Source organism: Cucumis melo, chromosome 5 (genome assembly GCF_025177605.1).
Source record: "Cucumis melo cultivar AY chromosome 5, USDA_Cmelo_AY_1.0, whole genome shotgun sequence".
NCBI lineage: Eukaryota > Viridiplantae > Streptophyta > Magnoliopsida > Cucurbitales > Cucurbitaceae > Cucumis > Cucumis melo.
This window is the reverse complement of record NC_066861.1, coordinates 11,318,489-11,343,520: the sequence shown is the minus strand read 5'-3', so window position 1 is coordinate 11,343,520 and position 25,032 is coordinate 11,318,489. Positions and strand designations below refer to the sequence as shown.

Here is a 25,032-nt window from a genome sequence, read left to right as displayed (position 1 = left end):
AGTTATTTGTTGAACTCGAGGTGTTGTTAGAATGTGAAGAGGATGTAAAATCTCGGTTATTCTGATTTCTACAATTTCGCCTATGCTTGTGAAACTAACTTCTGAGCTTGGACACTTGCTAAGTCAGAAGAGCAATAAACTCAGCCAAGTTCTCTTCTCCAGCACATTCTTTCTGTGGTTGGGGCATATCATCACTTTTAGACTGAAACATAACACTAGATTTACGTTTGGAATCATTATTTCCCAAATTCAACTTAAAAGTCCTCAATGACCCAAATAGTTCATCGAGTTTCATTGTTGTAACATCATTTGCTTCTTCTATGGCAGTGACTTTCATGCTGATGCGTTTAGGTAGAGATAGCATAACTTTTCCTACACGTTTAGTATCCGGAATCTTCTCTCCAAGGGCAAATGACTAAGTCGCAATATCAAGAACACAAACATTAAACTCCACAATTGACTCATCATCAAACATTCTGAGAGCTTCAAATTTTGATGTCAAGATCTGCAATCGTGAAATTTTCACCTTTAAAGTTCCTTCATAAGCCACCTCTAAGATACTCCACGCTTCCTTGATAGACGTACATGTGTTAATAAGCTTGAACGCATTTTGATCTACCCCATTAAAAATTGCATTCATTGCATGAGAATTACCTAAAGAAGCTTTATCCTCAGCATTGGCCACTTAATCTCAAGTTTGAGAGATACCTTTCCAGCATCATCTGTAATAGTTGGATGTTCCCATCCTATTACAATAGCTTTCTAAGACTTGCTATCAATCGATTTTAGAAAAGCTGTCGTCCTTGCTTTCCCGTAAGGATAATTTGATCCATCAAGAATAGGAGGTTTGGTAGTTAAACTTCCTTCAGGAATTGATTCCATGATGCCAAACACCTCCATAACCTGCTCTAATACCAAATGAGAAAACACACACTTAGTTATTGTTGTAGTAATTGTTGTATCGTGAGTTATTGACTAGAAGAACAACTCAGTAAACACATAAACAATACAAAAAGAACATTAGACTTTGTTGACCTAGTTTGATGACACAACATCTACATCTAGGGGGGTCCTTGACCTGTGATAAGATATCATATATAATGCGTTGTGTAATATTTCATGATTATAATGTTGCGACTTAAAGGTACAACAATCTTCACATAACTCAATATATTGTACACAAATTGATCTGAACATCTGAACATAAATTATAATGAAATAATTGGCATAACATCAAGAGAGTTACTCCCCTCTTTATCAGTATCCACTTGCAATAGCATTATCAAGCCACCTTGATATTCTAGAATCTCTTATGTATGATAAGCAGCACACTAGTCAAAACTTTCTACAGAAGACCATACTTACTCACCACAGTTTCCGCAATATATCCACCATGGTGCACATAGAAACGCTTGACTTTTTCTGTAATCAACTTAGAATCACACACACACCAAATATGTCAATTCAAAACAAAAAGATAAGAAATGCAATATCCAACCACCTCAAGAAAATAGAAATCATCAAAACGACCCGCCGAAATCCTAACAACCCAATCTGAACAGAAACATAATAAAATAAATAAATAAAGGAAGTGAGACCACTCAAACTAACATAAATAATTAAGGTAAAATACATTTTTTGTCTCTTAAATTCAGAAGTCATGTCTATTTAATCTCGAAATTTTCAAAACAAAAACTTTTGATGATGAAGATGCTAATTATATTGATGATACATTGATTTTCTCTTTTGTTTAAATGGTAAATGAATTGCAATGTAATTCTTAAAATTTAAAAAATATTAAAATATTTAATAAATGTTAAAATAACCATATTTATGCTGCAAGGTTCTAATTTTTGCCCTCTGTCAAAATCAATTTTCTCAATATTTTGTTTGGTTGTGTGCAGAGGCACACTACTTCTTACAGACAAGACGACTCTCAGCTGTAATGACCACTTTGAGAAATCTTATGCATGAAATTATCGATCGTCTATCACATAACCGTCTAATAAGTATTCTATTAACATGAAGTTAACTCATGAATTGGAAGTATTTTGTACTTGTTTTGAAACTTTATAAACTAAATAGACATGAATTTGAAACCTCAAGAACCAAAAGATATTTTGTCTAGATAAATATGACGTTTTAATTATAATTCTTTTAATTTTTTAAAATTAATTAATAAGTATGAAAAGTATTTTTAATTTTTTTTAAACAATAATGCCTTGTATTATTAAGGATAACGATGATGGAAAAGTGACTTTTAGAAAATGTAAGTGTTAAAACTTAGGGGACAAGGAGTGACTTATAATAGTTTGGGTATTATAATAGTTTAAAGATTATAATACTCTAGTATTAAAATAGGTGCAAACTATCAGAGTCTGTTTTTATAGTTTATGTTTGAGATGCAAACTACTATAATTTATTTTCATAGTTTGCGTTTCGAGTGCAGACTATTATAGTGCGTGTTATTATAAGCTGTGTTTGGGATATAGACGATTATTATAATCTATGTTATTATAAGTTGTGTTGGGGGTGAAGACTATGATAATCTCGATTTTCACTTTTTTTTATTATACATTGTATATGAAATATATATTTTCTTCAATTGATTTTATTAAATTTGGTTAATTAGGATGTTCATTTAATAAATTTAGCTTTCAAACTGGGCTTTTCACTGTACATTTTAAAATAAAAGCTCAAAATTCAAGGTAAATTTGTAAAATTTTTAAAGTTAGCCACTTTTTCTAGAAAAATTATAGCAAATCACCCGATTTATGAAATGAACTAAAAATATAGTACATAATTAAATATTTGCAAAAATAGTAAATATTATCGATCAAATTGAAAGTTATCATTGATATTATCTACCAGAAATAGCAAATATCAATAATAGCAACTTATAGCAGCTATTAATTTCTATCACCAATAATTACTATAAAAAATAGTTTCCAATTTGAGGAAAACGAAAAGAAACAATCATAATGTTGACAAAGAGAAAGTTATCTATGAATGATAGCTATCACTAAGCTACAATCAATAAATTTCAATATAAGAAATTTGAGACAAAACATCTAAATGGTGGCTACACGTGAGTTTTTTGTCTTTTAGTAATTTTTAATTGTTTTTATCCTTGTACTATATATTTTATTATTTTTAGCTTAAATTGAAGGGATTAGAGCACTTTGCAACTATGAGCGATAATTATCACTAAAAACTGCAATCAATGAGTTTTAATATAAGAAATTCAAGAAAAAAATGTCCAAAATGGTGGCTACATGTGTTTTTAGTCTTTTAGTAATTTTTGTGTTATATATGCAATTTTTTTATCCTTGTACTTTATATTCTATTCTTTTTGGCTTTAATTAAAGGGATTAGAGCACTTTGCAGGAAAAAATTTATTCGAACATTTTTCTCAATTAAATTGAAAATTAGGAAATACCCATACATTGGCAAATTACAAAAAAAAAAAAAAAAAAGAAATATATTGTACTAAATATGTTTTTGTTTTTGTTTTTTGAAAATTATAGGGAAGAAACAAACTCAAGTTTAATGTTGTCTCTGGATCTACAAATTGCCAAGTTTGGTGTCATCACCATTTGTAAACCTTTCATTCTCTAAGAATATGAGGTAGATTGCTTGTGAAAACCAAAATTGGAATTAGGGAGAAAGCGAGTTTTTTTCCTTTTTTTTTCCCTTCTTCTCAGAGATGATGTAGAACTTTGTTCTTCCAAAATCATGTAGAGCGGTGCATTACCAAATTCTCTCTTCGTCATCCAAGAAGATGAAGTTAAAGAGAGATATCGAGATACGTAGAAAAGCATCCCATGTTCCCTAAATAAATCCTATCATAAGTAAGTTATTAATTTAATTTAAATAAATTAAACTAAAATAATATTAAAATAAATAAATAAATAAATAATCAATTATATCATACTTAATTAATATTTCATTTAAATGAATATCTCCCACAAAATTTATAGTTTTAATTTAATTAATTTAATTAAATCAAATTTAATTATATAGAATTAAATTAAGGTTTTTTTCAAAAGTATAATAAACCAGCAAAATATTTGCATTGTATGGAACAATTTTGAAAATAGAAAAGTTCCCAGACCCACAATGGAAAATACCAAAAATACCATAGTCAACACGTGATTAATTGGCAACTTGCACGAGTAATATATTTGATAAACGATCTTGGTAGTTTAGATTTAGCTACACGATCGTTTAAATTTGGTTACCCAAATCTAAACGATTTTTTTCAAGATTTTTTAGTACATGATTGTTTAGATCTGGTTACACGATCGTTTAAATATGACTATCAAAATCTAAACGCAATTTTTTCGAGATTTTTTTGTAGACGATCATTTATATTTGGCTACACGATCGTTTAGATTTGACTACACGATCGTTTAGATTTGACTATCCAAATCTAAATGATTTTTTTCAAGATTATTTGGTACATAATCGTTTAGATTGTCTACATGATCGTTTAGATAACCAAATCTAAACGATATTTTTTTTATTCTTTGGTACACAATCATGGAATTGCCTTAAATTTGGCTATATAAATCTAAACGATAGTATTTTCACTACAAGAAAATGGAGCATTCCCGACGCCGAAAATCACGTCGGCATAAAGAAAATTGAACTCCAACGATTTGTTTTCAAGATCTTTTATATTTGGTACACGATCTTGAACCAAATAGCAATTTGAAAAAAAATAATACAACATTTATGATTGATTGAGAAAAAAATCATTATTTCAAAAAAATATATATAAAAGAAAAATGACATAAGAAGGAGAGAAGAAAGACGATGGAAAGGAAAAAAATCACAGAAAAGGAAGAGAAGAAAGACGATGGAAATGATGAAAATCACAGAAAATGGCAAACTTGGAATATTTAAAAAAATAGGCAACTTCATGGATTTTTTTTATTTTGTTACACGTACAATAAATATTTTGCTAGTTTGTTATATTTATGAAAATTACTATTAATTAATTCTCCAATAATTAATTTTTAAATTAAACATCTTATATTCAATTTAATTCAAATTTGAATCATATTTATATATAAATTTCTCTTATAAACTATATTTTTTTAATGTGTATTGTATGCCCCTTAAATTTTAACGTATAGTTTTAATATGAATTTGATTCACATTTAAATAATTGAACTCATTTGAATATTTTATTCTCTCATAAATTAATTTTAAATCAATCCAAAATTAAATTTATATAATAAAGTTTAATTAAAATATCAACATATATCATATAATTATCAAAGTAAATTTGAACATTTCAAATTACAATTAATATATATTAACTTCATTACTCTTTACGAGCTAGAAATGGGACCTAATGTACCTACATATCAGAAACTATAACGATGAATTTAATTGGCTAAATTCATTAATCACATTAATCAATATTCGTTAATTGTGTGTACACTCCACTAAAGATTCATATATGAACTTTTCTGACTGTAGATATATTTCTGTGTTCATAGATGTTGACAAATAACAGTAAGTTAGTCCTTTATAAGTGTCAAATTATTAGTAGAGTTAAATTACCGTTTTACCCCTATGTTACTTCTAGTCCTTAAGTATTAGTGTTCCTCTAATAAATAATCTGTTATGGTCTAAACAATAAACATAAACCTCTCTCGTACCATAGAGAATGTAGGACCCTTTGTTCCCTCTCGTATCAACCAATAAACATTATTTAAGGGAACTCTCATCCACTTACCCTAAAGTAAAAAATGAGTGAATTTCATCTTGTGTGCTTATGTTCCCAGCTCATCGCTTGATCTTATCCCTAAAATGATAAGCATATTGAATCGAAAATCTGGTCATCTCTCACCCATACAAATCAAAGGACAATCTCTTACGAATATGAGTTCATAATACACTCGGGATTAAAAGTAAGTTACTTAGGTCGTCATTCTAATGAAATAGAAACTTAACTGGTTAACGGAGTCACATTTAGTGGTTACTATTTTGTGGTTCAAGTTTATACAAACTCATTGCATAAGATATTCTCAGTCACATGTTAACTACACAAAGGCGTTGGATTATTGTGTTTGTATCAAATATAAAATGAGTCATATCCAATGTTACCAAGATAAGGTACCCAACCTTATCCCTATACTATGGAACCCTTTAAGTTGTATCTTGAACATCAATCATTGTATGTCTCTACATACAATTCAAGACTCATCAAACAGTTTAAGATGTTTGTTTATTGAATTTAGATTATTAAGACAAAACTAATAATCAATTACATTTTATTGAAATTACAATAATAACACTTTATTAATAACAGTCAACATGCTACATTTATTATTTATGAGTTTTATGACAGAAAACTCAACATAAATGTCAGTTTTGCAAGTGATACTTTTTTCTAATACAACAATTGTGGTGAAGATTCAAACCACAAACCTTGTGGCTATTAGTACACTCAAATGTCAGTTGAGCAGAGTGAGAGTTAGGTGTTAAATGAAAAAAAGAAAAAAAAACCCACTTTCCATATTTACTAAAGTTTTTGGAATAAAGTCTATCTAAAACTATAATAATAATCTTCTTTTACTAGAGTAAATACTAATTTGTATTCTCAATCAGCTATAATCAACATCATTTCAAAACTTATCTTCTTTTACTAGAGTAAATACTAATTTGTATTCTCAATCAGCTATAATCAACATCATTTCAAAACTTACATATGCTATATTTACTATTCATTACTATTTTTACTATTTTACATTAATTACTTTTTATTCTTTACTACATTATTTTACTATTTTAACTCAAATTAAAATGACCCCTCCAAATATAAACTACTATAAATTAAGACTATAATAATCAAATATTTGCTCCAAATGCCATGTTTATCAAACAACAAAATATTTCTTTAAAAATAATAAAAACAAATGAGACATTTTTAAGAAAAATAGTAAAATATTTATACAATAAGAACATTTTCAAGTATATTAAAATAAACTAAAATATTTACAACAAAATTTAGAAGATAAAATTGATAAACTTCTATCATTATATATCAACGTCACTTATAAAAACATATAAATGTCTATCAATGTTTATTATTGATTAAATCTGAAATTTTATTATTAATGATATTGCATTTAAGTTTGTCGTCATATTTCGTAAATAGGTTTTTTTATTCAATGATCATTCCCAAAGCAAGATGGTATTTTATAAAAAAATGGTCATTTTAAAAAATAGTAAAATTAATTAAAATATTTGTAAGCTATAATAAAATTTTAAATTTGATAAGAGTTAATAGACACTCTAATCTATTAATGAAACATATTAGTATTTATCGATCACTATTATTAATAGAATTTGAAATTTTGTTATCCGAAGAGTTGTCTGTTGGAAAATAAAAAAAAATGGTATTATTGTGTTCGAAGTCGGAAAGTTGTAGGGCATTTGTTTGGCAAATGCGAAGGAAATGGTTAAGCTAAGCAGCAGAACACCGCCGTCTGCCGTCTATCGGCTTCTTCACCGCCGGCTGTAGTTTTTTATTTCTCAACTTCCATTACCTCTTCCTTTGATTTTTCTGTTCTCTTGCCTTCCCTAGTCTTCATTATCGTGTCTGAAATTTGGATTTTCAGCATGAATCGGATTTCCAAAACCTTGCTTCAATTCCGTAATCATTTTCCTTCATCATTCCGCACCATCAATGGTCGTTTATCGTCTGTAAGTCCTTCTATTTTACCACTTCTATATTACCCTCCCAAGTTCTCGGTTTCCATTCCTTCCTTCTCGGGTTCGATCACATTTTTAGTCCGTTTTAATTCACAATTTGTTCGATCAGGATCTTACTGTACTCTCACTGAAGTTGAAGGCGAAGAAAGTTCAGAAACCAATGCGGATAAGTTACACAGAGCTATTGTGGATAATTCTTACGCACATCATGATATGGATGGTGCCCTTGATCAGGTGGGCGTCTATTTGACTACGGATTTAGTTGCAGAGATTCTCCATAGGCTTCGTTTTGATGAGAAATTAGCGTTTAGATTCTTTACATGGGCTGCGCGTCAAGAAAACTATTCCCATGAGCCTCGGGTTTATAATGAAATGATTGATATACTCTCTAGCACTAGGTATAAGGTCAAGCAGTTTCGAATTGTTTGTGACCTTCTTGATTATATGAAGAGAAATGACAAGAATACTGTTCCTGTTGAGGTTCTATTTGGGATTTTGAGGAACTATACAGACAAGTATTTGACTTCTTTGCAAAAGTTTGCAAAGAAGAAGAAGATAAGAGTGAAGAGACAGCCAGAAATAAATGCCTTCAATTTGTTATTGGACGCTTTGTGTAAATGTAGTCTGGTTGAGGATGCTGAAGCTTTGCTTAGGAGGGTGAAGAAGACACTGAAGCCGGATGCGAACACTTATAATATAATGTTTTTTGGTTGGTGTAGAGTTAGGAACCCGGGAAGAGGGATTAGGGTATTGGAAGAGATGATTGAACTCGGTTACGAACCTGATAATTTTACTTATAACACAGCTATTGCATCCTTCTGCAAAGCAGGGATGTTGAAGGAAGCATGTGAATTCTTTGAGTTCATGAGAACAAAAGGTTCTACCTTGTCTTCACCCACAGCAAAGACTTATGCAATCATGATTGTGGCTCTTGTTAATAATGGTAGAATGGAAGAATGCTTCAAGTATCTGGATTACATGGTAAAAAGTGGTTGCCTTCCTGATGTTTCTACATATAAGGAACTGATTGAAGGGATATGCGTGGCTGGAAAGGTCCAGGAAGCTTACATGTTTTTGGAAGAGATGGGAAAGAAAGGTTACCCTCCTGATATAGTTACTTATAATTGTTTCCTCAAGGTTCTCTGTGATAATAAAATGAGTGATGATGCACTCAGGCATTGCGATAGAATGATTGAAGTTGGTTGCTTACCCAGTGTACAGACTTACAACATGTTGATTTCTATGTTTTTTGAGATGAACGATCATAATGGAGCTTTTCAGGTTTGGTATGAAATGGATAGGAATGGTTGCACTCGGGATGTTGATTCATACTGTATAATGATTGAAGGGCTTTTTGGTTGCAATAAAGTTGGTGATGCATGTCTCCTTTTAGAGGAAGTGGTAAACAAGGGAATGAAGCTCCCTTTCCGGAAGTTTGACTCATTTTTGATGCAGCTCTCAGTAAATGGTAATCTCAAAGCAATCCATCGGCTGTCTGAACACATGAGAAAGTTTTACAACCGTGCCATGGCCAGACGTTTTTCACTGAATCAAAAGCGGATGAGCATGAGTTTGAGAGGAAAGTAACAAGACTTGGTATGCCGGCATCCAAATTGTTTTCCATATCGGATGTGTTGAATTATTTGAAAACCGGTCTTTATTTGTTACATATTAGGCACGTTAATTTGAGAAGCAAGTTCAATTGAGCATTTCTGCACCATGTTCTCTAAGTACAAGGTATATATGGAAGTTCTTGCCGTTAATCACTTATAGGTTGATATATCTTAAATGAGTTTAGAATCGAACTCTCTTATTAATAAGTACAGTTTGGTGGTAACATCTGGTCGGTAAAGCATTCCCAAAATACCTTAAGTAGAGATCAGAGTTGGAGGGCAGAAAGGAATTAGCGTGTAAGCTACAGAGCCTTCTACAACACCGCTCCTCGGCCTTCTTTAAGCCTTGTGACTCCCATTCCATCAAAGTCAAGAAACAAAGCCTGAAACTGGCCTAGCCCTGGTAAGGCGTGGGGAAAGCAATGAGTACAAGTAGGCGAATAGTGAAGAAATACTATTACAATATAGCAGTTAAGTTGTTAGTTAAAAATCTGCTTTTATTTAAGAGAGGGATTTTCTCATTTGATGAATAGGAGGAATTTTCATTTCACTCTCAACTGATGTAAAAAATATATATGCGTTCTCATGTTTTGATGTTGCCTAGAAGATGTGCCTGCTGTTACAAAGATTTCAATTCATTTCCGTTGGAGGAGACTGTCCTTGATTAATTTCTAGCTTCACTAAGAAATTTCAGTTATAAAATATGGTCTATTTATTGGGAATATACATATTTGTTGCTTTTTAATTTGCTAATGGAAGACTAATTGAAAGCTTCTGCAGCATTGAGTAGGTACTGTTCTCTTTGGATATTTTTTCTTAATTTTCAGCATTGTTAACCTTATTCAAGTAGTCATATAGTTTTTCGGATTCAAGCTGAAGGTGAGATGTATCCAATTTAGTTGATGAGATTTGATTGTCTGTGATATACCACCAGTGATATCTTGCTAAACAAGACTAATACAATAATCACAACATCTTTTGTATTTATTTAGAAAGAATGCGTTATAGATGTAGGTTCCAGCTTCCATATATACATTCAGGTGGCTTAGAAGATTTTTGGGATGCCGATCTAACAGTTTCCCATGTGCTCTTTATGTGCATTAGAACTATGAGAATTGTACGCTTCTCTGTGGAACCAACTACGAGAATTTATGGTATTTAATGGTTGCCTTGTAGGTGGGATTGATTTTCATCATTTATCTTTTTATATTACTTTAAAGATGCGATCTTCATAATGATATTCACAATGGTGTGTCCTGTTTCTAGGTATTTGAACTCAAGAAGCTTCTTGACAGTTGTTCGAGAGAGAATCTCACAGGAACCTTTGAAGGAAGAGCTAAACGCACTTCATTGCCGTCTTCCTCGAGCTGAAGGCCCAAGATTTTCCAAAAACTTGAACACCAAAAATTCAAGTTTGCAATAAGATCTGTAACAGGGGATATATATACGTTATACAGAAGTAAAGAACCCGAGCATTGTGTTTTGTGTAAGCTTACTTTGGATACAATCAAATTAAATTCTTTGGCATTACCGAAGGACAACAACAGGGGTATTCCAGATATGTTATGTTATTTTAAGAAGAGATGTAGAACAAACACAAATTTACATGGAAACTCTAGTACAAGGAGAAAAGCCACTATGCTGATATTTCTTATTATTTTCTTATGATAATAAAGGTACAAAGGGGAAAATATTTATAGGTAACACGAGCCTAATTAAAATAATAAAAAAAATAGGACAAAGTAAATCTCAACTACCCTTGGCCTATCAACATGCCTGAAGCCTGCTATTTTTGGAAAGACCCAACTTGCTCATAAATGAATCAAAGTTTTGTCTCAGGAGCCCATTTGTGAGTATACATATGTTGGCTCAAGGGTAGGTAAGAGATATAGATGCTACCTCTGTCCAGTCTCTCTTTGATAAAGTGTGTCAATCTCCACATGTTTGGTTTTGTTATGTCAGATTATTGATAATGCTAATAGTTGACTTATTATTGGAAAATAGTTTCATAGGCACCTCAGAGTCCTAACGATGATCAAACAACACTTTATGGAGCTAGATTTCGTCCTAGATTCCTAAACTCGTAGCCCTGCATTCAACTTCAACACTGCTTCGAGTCCCAACTTCTTGCTTCTTACTTCTTCAAGTAACAAGATTGACACACAAAAAGATGCAGTATCCCGAGGTGGATTTTCTATCAATAATAGACCTTACCCAATCAGAGTCAGTATAGGCCTCAATACATACACCTTCTGTCGGTCTTCTTGGACCTCAACCCTTCACAAAGAGTTCCTTTTTTAAATACCTTTCTGTTAACTGCCTCCATGTGACCTTTATAAAGAGCCTGCATGAACTGATTGACAATACTTACAACATAGGAGATATCTGATATTTCTCTTTATCAACAGAAATCATGTCACCTGAATTTCTGAGTTTGACATTGAACTCAGTGGGCGTATCAGCAAGACAACATCCTATCATACCTATTTCAGCTAATAAATCAAGGTTGTACTTTCTCGATACCCTTTCTAAACCTAGCAACCTCCATCCTAAGGAAATACTTCAGATTCCCCAAGTCTTTAATTTCAAACGCATCCCCAAGTTCTTTTTAAGTTGGTTGATCTTAACGATGTCATCCTTAGATAACACCATTTCATCAACGTAGACAATCAATACTGCAATTTTTGCAATTTTCCAAGTTTTAGAGACTTTTGTGACTGAAGTGTGATAAGAGTGCCCTTGATTGTATCTCTAAGACTTGATGAAAGTGGTAAGCCTGTCAAACTAAACTCTTAGTAATTGTTTCAACCCGTACAGAGACTACTGAAGCTTGCAAACCTGATTATCAAACTAAGTTTCAAATCCTAGAGGAGGACTCATATACACTTCCTCTTCTAAATCTCCATTCAAGAACACATTCTTAACATCAAGTTGATATAAGAGCTAGTCTTTATTTACAACAACTGACAACAAGACTTTAACGGTGTTTAACTTTGCAACAAGGGAAAAAGTCTTAGAATAGTCAACCGCATAAGTCTGAGTGAACCCGTGCAACTAACCTGACCTTCTGTCAGTCAAGGGTGCCATCTGCTCTGTACTTGAGTGCAAACACCCATTTACATTCCACAGTCTTGTGTCCTTGTGCAGTGTGTAGAGATCCTAAGTCTTGTTCTTTTCCAAGGCTCTCATTTCTTTCATGACAGTAGTCTTCAACTCAGGGCATTCTAAGGCAAGGTGGATATTCTTAGGTATCATAGTAAAGTCAAGACTGGCAATGAAGGCTCTGAACTGGGGTGAGAGATTCTCGTAAGAAACATAGTTAAAAATAGAGTGCTTCATACAGGACCTAATACTTCTCCTGCAATAGAAAGATCCAGAGATGAAGAATCATACTTACTTATGTTTCCTGGATGATCTTGCTTGGTTTCTTTTTCAGTAGATTCTACAATCTTCTCATTCTCATCAACCTTGCCCTCTCAATTTGTAATGACCTCATCAATAATGTCCTTTTCAATCATATCTTCATAAACAACTGTTTCGAACCATTATTTTCGAATTCGTCATTCTCACCCATCTTACTGTCGGTATGTATATTAACAGAATTCGCCCTGAACCTGTCATTCCCACTCATTCTGTTACTAATATGTGAGCCAATGGAATCAGTCATACCTTGATCTTGTAAAGGTTTAGAATCCTGGACCGGAGTCGACTAAATAGTAGGAGACTTAACTTCCTTTCTGAGATTCCTTCTATAGTAGGTTTTCTAGGGAACTTAGTCTGTGGGTAGGATTGTAGTGGGAGAATCTCGTCACGTAAGGTAACTAGAGTAGATAGGTAGACTTTAAGGGAACCATATAGTTAGACTCTTCACTCACACTCTCCTTCTTTGATAGGTGGAGGGATAGAATTTTTTGAGATATTCTAAGAGAGTTTGGAGGTGTAGGATATGAGAAGGCATTTAGTTGATGAGAGGAGCTACAGTGAGAACACATCGCCACATAGATAGAAAGGAAGGGAAGTAGACAACATAAGTGAACAGACAACTTCCAAAAGGTAATGGTTCTTTCTCTCAATAACCCGTTATATTGAGGGGTTACACACAAGAACTCTAGTGAACAATTCTCTTAGAGGATAAAAACTCGTTAAGGGTGTGGTTTTGAAACTTGCAACCATTATCACTATGTATAATTGCAATCTTTGCATTGAATTGCATTTCTACAATGTGAGAAGTTTTGGAATGTGGAGGTGACTTTGAATTTGTCAAAGATGAGGAAAACCGAAGTAAGGCAAGTGTGATCATCAATAAAGGTAATAAACTACCCGTTTTCCAAAGGAGGTAGTGACCTTGGACGGTCACCAAACATCACTATGAACAAGAATTAAAGTTTGGGTTGGCTTATAAGGTTGTGAGGAAAAAGAGACTCGATACTATTTAGCCCCAATACATACATCACAAAACATAGTGGAAATATCAACTTTAGAAAAAAGATAAATAAATATTTCGTATATTGAAAGTTGTGGTAACCTAAACAGAAATGTCACAACATACAGTCTTTTTCAGAAGTAGTAAAATATGAAGATGAAAGACTAGTTGTAGAAATGCTACTAGAGGAGGCGTCATCATCAAGTAGGTAAAGTTCCCTACTTTGTTGATGAACACTTTGTGTTTAGGAGGGGGACATAAATGGTCTAATATCACATCTGAATGAGAGGGATCTTAAGGACATGAAAGTAAGGTTAAGAAAGCCTTAAAAGAATTAAAAGTTACTACATATACGAATAAGGTGCACCTTTCTTTTTAGTGGCTTAATCATAGGAACTCCAAAGTTAAGCGTGCTTAACTCAGAGTATTTTTATGTTCGACGACCTTCTGAGAATTTTCCTAGGATGCATATCAGTGAGGACAAAGCACGCTGAAAGGTTTTGTGTTGGTTTGTGGGGATGACTTTCACTCTAATAAGCCTTTAAGATAAGTAAGGATGATGTTGCCATGTCGCAAAGGATGCAGGGGAATGTCGAGGATCCAAAAATCTAAATCCTGGGCCTGGGGTGTTGTGTTATAGCCAAGCAGTGCCAATCATCCATCCCGAGCTCAAGTCCTGAAACGAAATAGAATTAAGTAAGAATATCGCTTTGCAGTTTAATTCTCAAGTAAGCTTGCTTATAGGCAGTAGATTATAGAAAATTTGAGACACATGCAACACATTATGTAAAGTAATCCTTGAAAAGGAATAATCAACCTCTTCTTGGTAATTGGAGCCAAGGAATCGTCTGCTATATGTATCTTTTCATTACCAACAAATGGAATATAAGACACAAAATATTATAAGGATATATCTTGTTAAATGATCAGTGGCATTAGAGTCCAGAATCCAGGAATTCTTCCCATCAACACTAATAAGACTGAACAACTGAGGTATACGTGATTGGGCAATAGCTTCTAGTGCAGTCGAACTGAGATCTTAAGGTAGCTAAGAAGGGCTAGTAGACTCACTCAAATACGCTTACCTCATGTTTTGTTTATCATTGGATGGGAATTTCCTACCTCATGGGGGATGACCATGTAGTTTCCAACACTGCTCCTTAGTATGCCATTGTTTCTTACAGTGTTCATAGACAGAGATTGGTTTTCCATTAGTCAACCTCAGCAGAAACCTCCATCGGGGAGGGTATAGGTTTCTGGTCCAGTATACATCCGTAGACAATATCGAACTTAGGGTTGAGATCTGTAAGAAAAACATATATCATGTCAACCTCCTCGATCCTTGAGGTATGCAATTGTTGGGACAAATCAAGATAATTTCTCTACATATATCCATTTCCTATACGATAAGGGAAAGTCTATTAAAGAAGGACGCCACATCTATTATCTGTTGTTTGCATTCATGAACTTGTTTTTGCAAAGTGTATAAACGAGAGACGTTCTGATGCTTGGAGTACAATTGTTGAGCCATATCTCAAATGCACTTAGCGGTTGCAACATACAGTAAGAGCTTGTTAATCTTTGGTTCCATATTGTTGATCAATGTGGACTGAATAAGAGAGTCATCCCCTTTCTAGTATCGTTCTTGAGGGTCTATTGATGTAGGATAAGGTATCTCCCCTGTCAAGAACCAAACTTGTGGCACCTTTTAAAGATCATTTTAATAGATCGAGACCACAAAAATAGTTTTAACCATTCAATTTCTCCCTTGAAAAATATCTTGTAGATTATGCCACTCAATTAGACACATAAGAAGAGGACAAAGCAGGAAACAAGATTACCCGATTTTTAGAATACACCAGTGAGGTCAAATGGTTGTTGGACGGAGCCCCTAGCGTTGCCTCAACATATGCAATTTGTTGTCGTAGCGTTGTTCAAGATTTGGATTTAGTTTTTAAGGGAACAACCTATCTACTGATCCTAAAATGGGTAGGAGTGAATTCTGGCTTGCACTTTATGTCCTTAGCTATTCACTCAGTCTTGCCCTTGAAATGAGAGATTTATTGGGCCAGAAGTTCATAGTTATTGGGCCAGAAGTTCACCTATGTACATCTAAGGGTAATCTCGTGTGAACAGAAGTTCATAGTTAGCTCAAGATTAAGATTAAGTTGCTTAGGTTATCAATAATCAAAATAGTCAGTTTTAAACAATAAACAACATTATAACATAAAAACGACTATTTCATGGTTCAGTCTTATGTAAACTTTTTACATAGGATGCTCCACTTTCATGTCTCTACATGAACGATTCAAGATCACATTGTTTGTACCGACTACAAAATGGGTCTCATCCACATGTCCCCAAAATAAGGTGTCCAACCTTGCTCGTATACTATAAACTATTTAGGCTATATACTCAAACTTGATCCACGTTTATGTATATACATAAAGTTTAAGTTTACTCAAAATAGCCTCGGGACCTTAGTTTATTGAACTGAAGATTATAGTATTCAATTTTACTAATAATTTTTCACTAACGACTTTATTGAATAGAATATGATTACAAACTACGAATTTTAGGACAAAATTCCAATAACTTTATTGTACAATGTGCGTAATTAAAGTTTTGAAGGATCAGAAGTTTACAATTCTTTAGACTTCTTATCTTGAGTCTTGTACACTACTTATGATTATTGATGCAATCATTTCGCTTGTTTAATTTATATTTTTTAATCATGAAGCTGATGGAAAGCAGTAGACATCACGATGGAATACAAATAAAATTTAACTCTAATTGCATCTAAGCTATTTAGAAATTAACTTGTTTTTTTTCCTAATTTAATAAAAAACAAGAATTTTAAGAAACCATATATTCATAGCTCCCAATTTTCTATAATCTTCTCACAAACACGAACTCAGATTACCACTAGGATTGACCCGCTATTCTTCAGATTAAGAATGGGGGTAAGACCCGATGGGTAAAAGATTTGTGAGAGAGATATAGTGACTTTAGTAGGTTTGGTGTCAACATTATATGCTACCACATAGTCCACTGGAGTTAGTGGGATTGTGCAACAAAATATTGAATTTTTTTCACTAAATTTAGTCAAGGACAAAATGGTCTTTTCACTATTTAAGTCAAAGTCAAACTTTTACTTTTTGAAGTCAAAAGTCAACTTTTTATTTTTTTTTTCATTTTGTACGTCTTGACTAACTTCGACCACCCGAGCATGAATCTGCATTCATTTTTTCAAAATTTAAATCACATTTAAATATATTGCTAGTCAAAGTTTAACTTTACTCAAAAGTCAACCCTATGACTTTTTACAACTTTGACCATTTCCATCATTTTGAGCTTCCAAGTATGAATCCACATTCATTTTTTGTATATTTAAATCACATTTGAATATAAAGCTCTAACTTTAAATTGATAACTAATGGCTATATCACATATATTTTTTCGATTTTTCTCTCTTTGCCTAATTCAAACAGTTCGAATCATTCTATCATATTTTTTAAGTTTATTTAATAATAGCTAGCAGGAAAACCTAATGGACCTATAGATCATGGACTCCAACGATCCGAAATTAACTAGCTAAACTTTTTTAGACCGAGCTACTCAACATTAAATAACTAACGGGTTATGCCACTAAAGTTTGTAATTGCACTCCCCTCACTATAGATACATTTGTGTCCCTTGGATATAACCATAATTAGTTTAATCCTTCACAAGTTGTTTGTAATCTCGGCTGGGACAAAATTATTGTTTTAATCTTAAGATTACATCTTATTCCTTAAGTTCCACTGATCCACTATTTAACAATTAGTTTAAAGTCCAACCTATAAATTGAATCCATCTCGGGCCAGTGAGAAAGTGGCGCCCCTTGGTCAAGACTTGGATTCAATTCTTAAGGAAACAACCTATCTACTAACCATATAATGGATAATATGTCCCTAGCTAACCACCCAGTCTTACCCCTAAAATTAAAGGTTTTTATTGGGTCGGCAATGTTTAGTTGCCCTCACCTATGTAGATCTAAGGATAATCTCATGTGAATAGAAGTTTATAGTTAGCTCAAAATTAAGATTAAGTTACCTAGGTCATCAATAATTGAAATAGTCAATTTTATACAGTGAATGGTGTTATAACGTAAAAGTGATTATATCATGGTTCCGGTCTTATGTAAACTTTTTACAAAGGTTGTCCGACTATATCATGGTTCTGGTCTTATGTAAACTTTTTACAAAGGTTGTTCCCACTTTCATGTCTCCACATGAATGATTTAGGATCACATCGTTTGTACTAGCTATAAGGGCCGCATCCATAGTGTCCTTAAACTAAGGCGCCTAACCTTATTCATATACTATAGACTGTTTAGGTTATATACTTAAACTTGATCCACATTTTATGTCTCTCTCTACATAAAATTCAAGTTTACTCAAGATAGCATCAGGACCTTAGTTTATTGAATTCAATGTTATAGTATTCAATTTCACTAATAATTCCTCAATAACAACTTTATTGAATAAAATATAATTTTTGGTTACAAACTACGAGTTTTAGGACATTATTTCCAACAGATGTAAGTGATGATTAACTTACATTTCAATTGAATGATTGTAATTATTGAATGTCATGCGTTGTGATGATTAACTTAAGTAAAGATATTTATTGAAAAAAGTTTTAGTAATGATTATTAGCCATACATACATATTCAACTTTTTGTTTAGTTCAACCATTAAGGTAGTAGAGACATGAGGCCTTATCCAGTCAACTACACTTAGATAACTACATTTTTCTACTTTCAAGTAGATTAAAAAACTAATACAAAGACACGTTGCATTTATGTATTAATCTCTAGCTACATGGTGTATATAGTTGGTAGAATTACAAGATAAAGGTGAGATTCAAACTTTTGGATATATAAAGAATATTCGCTAAAGTCTTAATTGGTGAGGGTTGTCTCTTTGAGCCTATACTAAAGACATCTAAAAAAATATGCATATAATAGATTAAAATAGTAAATACAAAGACGAAAAAGCCCCCAAAATAAATAGGAAAGTAAAGAGAAAAGTGAGGGCAAAACAAGGGAATGAGGATGTAAAGTTATATTATTGAGATGAGATAGGGCATTCATGTGGTCTCTTGCGAAAAACACCAAAACATATTTATAGTGATATTGGTTTTGGAAAGCAACTTGTTGAGAGTTGAAAGGGATCATTTCCCTTCACACACATAACCCAATTGGAGATAAAGTTTGGTTGATGTGTTGATGCTTATAATCCTCTCCTTGGATTGGCTTACTTTAACCACATATTCTTAGAAGGTGAAATTAACAGAGAGTGGTGGTTGGTTGAATTTGCTGTTGTATTTATGTTCCTATGGTTTCACTTTTGGGACCTTTTTGGGAATCTTCTGGTCTTTTTTCCTTCGTATCTCAAACCTTAGATAACATGACAAAAAAGCAAATGTATACAAAAACGTCCAATAATAATAATAACAACAACAACACAAACATCATAAACTCATAACAACAACACAAACATTAGAAACTTGAAAAACCAAAATTTTACCCTCCATACATCGTAATAAGTTCTTCAATAATCTTGATTTCATCAACAAATTTCATCGTTATCAGATTTACTGTAATTCTGATTTTATTCCTCCAATGCAACTGCCTCTTAATAGTTTAAAACATAAATTCATGCCACGAAAAGATTTGTGAATATGATATCATTATAATTTATTTTTTTAGTATGAATTCCATCTTGTTAAAAGGGTTTCTTCCGGCACTTCGAAATTATTTTATACCGAGAATAAAATATTCCAAGATATAAAAGCAAAAACATGATAACAATAAATTTCCATATCCTACTTAAAATTATTCGGTATCTATCACCTTTGTATGAATATTTCCTACTCCACACCTTTGATAGCAAAAGTACAACAAATAAAGAATCCACAGTGGGATTGGGGTATTTTTGTTTCCCCACCTTTTGAGTTTAGGATGGTAGGTATAAGAGATGGGTTTTTTTAATAATAATTTTCCAATTTAGCTTTCGAATAGAAGGTTAAGTTTTGCATGATGAGAACTCATAGTTTGTAATATTTTTTTCACTACAATTAATGGTAGCATGAAGGATTGAAAACATGTCAATTTCATTTAGTAAAGTGTTAAATTGTTAATTAAACGAACATAGAAATAATAATGGTGAGTTTGAGATAATCTTTTTGAATAAAAGTGTATTTAAGTCTAATAAATATTTTGAAGAAGTGCTATTTCTACTCTTTCAAAAGTCATCTCCTAAACTTGCTTTTGCTTTTGTAAGTCTATGTTTAATCAATTGGTGTTAAATGGACATTGTTGGTGTGAATATTTGCCACATAAGCTATCTAATCGAGCTATCGAGTAAGGAAGATACTCATGTTAGTATGGTCCTTTGCCTAACATGTTTCAATGTTTAAATTAATATTTGTATTAAAGTAGTGTTGAGCTGAACTAAAGTAGAACTGCATACTTTTTACAAACCAATTTTGTTTTTATTAGAAATTATTTATTTTATTTTAGTATTCTATCACACCGTTAAAAGGACTGATGTGAACTTATTTTTATTGTTAGTTAAAATTAACCAACTTTTAGAATATCAGTAGCTACTCCACGACGTCTTAGATACATGATGAGACACAAGACTCCTAATCGCCTACACGTGAACTATGAGTCCCTAACACTTTAACGAACATAAATAAAAAATAAACCTAACATACTCCAAAGTTAGACGCAACCAAAACTCTTTAAAAAAGATATACCAAATCGTAATTGAAACATAATATTAAAAAATGTGATTTAACAAAGAAGAGGATATATATGTATAGTGGATTGAAAGAGAGTTGTTATTTTCTATGTTTTGTTATCAAAAGTAGTTTTTCCCTTTTGCTCTCTCATAAGGGAAAAGTGTGGAGTTTCCTTTTAAACTCAAAGCCCACCACCTGTAAGCTTTTGTAATAAATTAGATTTAAAAAAGAAAGGGTTTCCAAAATTTTATGTAAAAACAATCTCTGATGTGAAAAAAAGACATCTTTGTGGTGTCCATTTTGTAAGTGTGAAATATCATTTTTTTTTTTGTTTCTTTAGCCTTTGAACGGTTGTAAGTGGAACACGTACGAGTAAAAGCAAAAAGGGAAAAGGAATATGAGAAAGGTATTCATGGTTGTGCCCACCAAACTCCATGTTTAACTCAATACATCATTATTATTCTTTCTTTTAAATATTAATTTCGTTCAACTTTTCTGGTTATATTTTTTAAATGAGTCTTTTTATTTTCTTTTTTTAGAGATCAAAATTGTTGTTTTTTTAAGGTTTAATAATCAAAATAAACCAAAATGTTAGTTCTTTGATATTGTCTAAATAGATTTGTTTAAGATTTCTAGTGCTTGTTTCTCGGTTGTCGTGTGGTTGTCCCAAAATGTGTTTCAGTGAGATCTTGTCTCAACTGTTGTTACGGAAGATGTTATCTCTAATCCTGTAGATTATATCTACTCATTTTCTAGTATTCTATCGATTTATTGTGTAAATATATTTTCCTTTTTTCTGTCTATAGAGATTCGATAGTGTGTGTGTTTGAAGACAAAAGTTCTATTTGAGTGTGGTGGTGAAGCTTGTGCATTATTCTTACAAAGTGCTTATCGAATCCCGAGAAGCTTCATACATCTTCACATGGGGCCTAAGGTGATTTTGTTCAAGAAGGTTCTCAACAACCTTAGGGGATCATAAGGCACAATCTTATTAGAAGGGAGTTTTCATGTACTTAGGGAAGCCTAAGTTCACAAGAAGAAAGAAAAATAGCGTCAAGTGAGAGGGAGTCTCATGTATTTGGAAGGACCCTAAGCTCTACATCACTAATATTCACATACTTAAAGGAGCCTAAATTTGAGAGAGAGGGAGTCTTGCATCTCTAGTGAGCATAGGTGTCTAGATGAGTTAGGTTCTACAGTTGTCATTGTAATCTTCATTATCTACATATAAGTGCAATATTTTAATAACTAAATTTAATTATATTAATGGATTTAATTTTTTTGTGTACATTAATTACCCACCCGACATAGGTGCTCTACTATGGAACTAGGCTACCTACTCCTGGTTGTTATTGTTTCGTTTCCCTGTTTGTTGATTTACACGTATATCTCTGTGACTGTTACCACGTATTGTGTGACATCTATATATTGTGTGAAAGAATCTCATTCTAGAATTTCACAAAATTTAAAGTAAAAGAATCAAAATATTGAACAATTTGAAAGTGTAATTAACAACCAAAATAAATATAAGTTAAAAGATTAGGGACCAAAATAAAAATTAAAAAAAAAATAGAGAAACCAAAAAGTACAAAATACATGGTAGTATTTAAATCTATTTTTGAATGAGAAATATTTGATTGATTAATGAAATTAAATATATAAGGAGAGTCTAAAAGGCAATAGAAAATTACAAGTAACCTTTTGGATTGGAGACTAAATATGACAAACTCAAATGTGTATAAAAGGGTAATTAAGCATCTTTGTACCAAATAAAGAAAAAAAAAAGACAAAATCATGTTGATAAACATAACCAAAAAGAAGAAAAATAATTGTTGAAAAAACATTCAATTGTGTTGGTACCAAAGAGTTCATAAAAGCCAAAAGTTTTTCTCAAATGAATGGTAACCAAACGTGCTATGGTGCTCAATAAATAAATGAGAGGTGAATCACAATTGCACTTATTCTATATTCGTAAGACTAATCTGTCATCTTTGTATTGTCACCATATCTTTTTTATCCTACAAAATTTTCCTATATTATTATTTTATTTTATAACCTTAATAGATTATAGTTTGAATTATGAATGTCAGTCATGGTATGTTAATGTGTTACAAATTATGAAATATTTCACATAAGTGGATTATTCAATCCAACTCAAGTACTTCAAAAAAAAAAATTCAAATTTTAATTAATTTAAATGAAATTCAAACTTCTGTAAAAAAAAAAAGAAAGAGAGAAAGAAATCCAATCAACAAAATGAATTCATGTTTAGCAACAAAAACTAAATAACATTAATGGTATATTTAAAAAAAGGCAAAGTATTTACGGTGTATAGAACAATTCCAAAAATAGAAAAAACCCAAAAGTCTGCCGTGTAAAATATAAAAAATGCCCCGTCAACAATGCATGTAATATATTTGGTATCGCGATTTGGTACACGATCGTTTAATTAATTGGGTACACGATCGTTTAGATTTGTCTACACGATCGTTTAGATTTGTCTACATGATTGTTTATGGCTACCCCAAATCTAAACCATTTTTTTTTCAAAATTTGGTATACGATCGTTTAGATTTGGCTACACGATCGTTTAGATTTGGGGTTCCAAATCTATTTTTTTTTTCAAAATTTGGTATAAACGATTTTTTTCAATATTCTTTATATCTCTTAATTTTGGTTACTCTAATTAATTTTTTCAAGATTTTTTATACACCATCTGCCTACAAAAATAAAAGAAGAAAGCGATTTTTTTCAATATTTTTTATACACAATCTTTTAGTTTTGGCTACTCTAATTTAAATGTCTAACCAATTATTTCAAGATTCTTTATACACCATCTGTTTAAAAAAGAAAAAAATAAAGACGATACAATGCATGCAGCAAATGAAAAAAAAAGAAACAGGAATAATAAAAAAAGATTTGGTTACTCAAATCTAAAAAAAAATATGGAAGAAATCGCATGAAGAGTACGGACGAAGAAGACGATAAAAAATCGCATAGAAGAAAAAAGAATGGAATGGCAAATCTGGAATATTTCAAAAATGGTTAAATTTATGAGCTTTGTTACACGCACCATAAATATTTCAGTAGTTTGTTATATTTAGAAAAGTTTTCGAATAAGAAATGCTATGAAAAGTTTATTAGAAGAATTATAGTAATTTATAAACACAAATAATGTTGTTACCAATAGATTGATTAAAACTCTAAATACTATATTATAACGTTTTGAAAAATAATATTGTAATTTAAGATTAACACATAATTTTAGGGTTAATTTTCATATAATAGAGTAAAACATCAAAATATTTACGATCCAACAAAGAAAATAAAAAAGTACAGATCCAGCCGTTTTTTAAATATTACAAGTTTGCTCTTGTCGCCTAATTGTCATCTTCTTTCTTCTCTTCTTCTGCAATTTTTCTTTTCCTTTCCATTTTTTTTCTTCTACAAATTTTCTTTTATATTTTTTTTGAAATCATCATCTTTGTTTTCAATAAATCATAGCCTCGTATAATTTTTTTTTCAAAGTGTTATTTGGTTCAAGATCGTATACCAAATATAAAAGATATTACTACACGATCTTGAACAAAAATCGTTGGGATATAGGTACACGAATGTATAGCCTAGCCAAATCTAAACAACATTCGTACAAGAGATCGTGGACAATATTTGTGACACTTATTTCAAATCCTTCTATTGCCCGTAAAGATATGAATATCAACAATGATTTTCTAAAAATATAATTATTAAATATTTAATGACAATAAATAATAAATTGCTAATAATGATAAACTGTCGTTGCCAAGTTTACTATGACATTAAATTGGCCAATTGTAGTAGTAGTATGATTATTGACAACAACAATAAAATATAAAAATAGAATATACAATAACATTTTTTTTCTTGTCAAGAATATCTAAATCACAATTAACTTTAATGTCGAAAGAATTCAAATAGTTGACAAATGTTTTATGTTAACAAATTTTCTATATATCACACCATGTTTTTACTGTGATAATTTCATATTTATGACCCTTCCTATTGCCAATAAATACATGTTTTGATATATTATTTTATCTATGAATCTTATTATTTGCACACATGATTTTCATCAACCTATTCTATTGCAAGCTAATTACGCTTTTACAAAGTAACAAAATACAATACTATTCAATGGACCCAAAGTGGCAAGTACAAGTGAACTAGTGACCAAACTTAAATGTTTCTTTTACAAAAAACTAAAACAACAAAGAATTGTCAAATAACTACGTTACATCAAGTTTTGTGACTAACTAAACGCCAATCACTTGCTTGATAACTTTACCATTTTGATAGATTCGTGCAAGACCTAGTAAAATCCAATATTCATTTTAGAGTTCAACTCAAGGTATCAATTATATCAACGATACTCACAATAAATCTAAGTTAGCTTTTTTCACTCCCTTTCTCTTTCTCTTTTCCTTTCCCCTCCCC

General features: G+C 31.7%; 1 protein-coding gene across 6 annotated transcripts; it reads left to right on the top strand.

The window, feature by feature from the left end:
- Positions 1 to 7,426: 7,426 nt before the first annotated feature.
- LOC103496893 (pentatricopeptide repeat-containing protein At1g73400, mitochondrial) lies at positions 7,427 to 10,998 on the top strand. Of its 6 annotated transcripts, XM_051084455.1 has the most exons (4): positions 7,427 to 9,327; positions 9,407 to 9,468; positions 10,449 to 10,520; positions 10,611 to 10,998. In XM_051084455.1, exon 1 carries the CDS (start codon positions 7,639 to 7,641, stop codon positions 9,316 to 9,318), a length of 1,680 nt encoding a protein of 559 aa, XP_050940412.1. In that variant the 5' UTR covers positions 7,427 to 7,638; the 3' UTR covers positions 9,319 to 9,327; positions 9,407 to 9,468; positions 10,449 to 10,520; positions 10,611 to 10,998. The 6 variants fall into 6 exon arrangements, with proteins under 6 accessions (XP_050940412.1, XP_050940413.1, XP_050940411.1 ...); XM_051084456.1 differs by lacking the exon at positions 9,407 to 9,468; XM_051084454.1 differs by having other exon boundaries at positions 9,407 to 10,520; positions 10,611 to 10,888.
- Positions 10,999 to 25,032: the final 14,034 nt, after the last annotated feature.

What these genes read in the sequence shown, in the direction of transcription:
- LOC103496893 (XM_051084456.1), top strand. Translation starts at nt 7,639, where the DNA reads ATGAATCGGATTTCCAAAACCTTGCTTCAATTCCGTAATCATTTTCCT.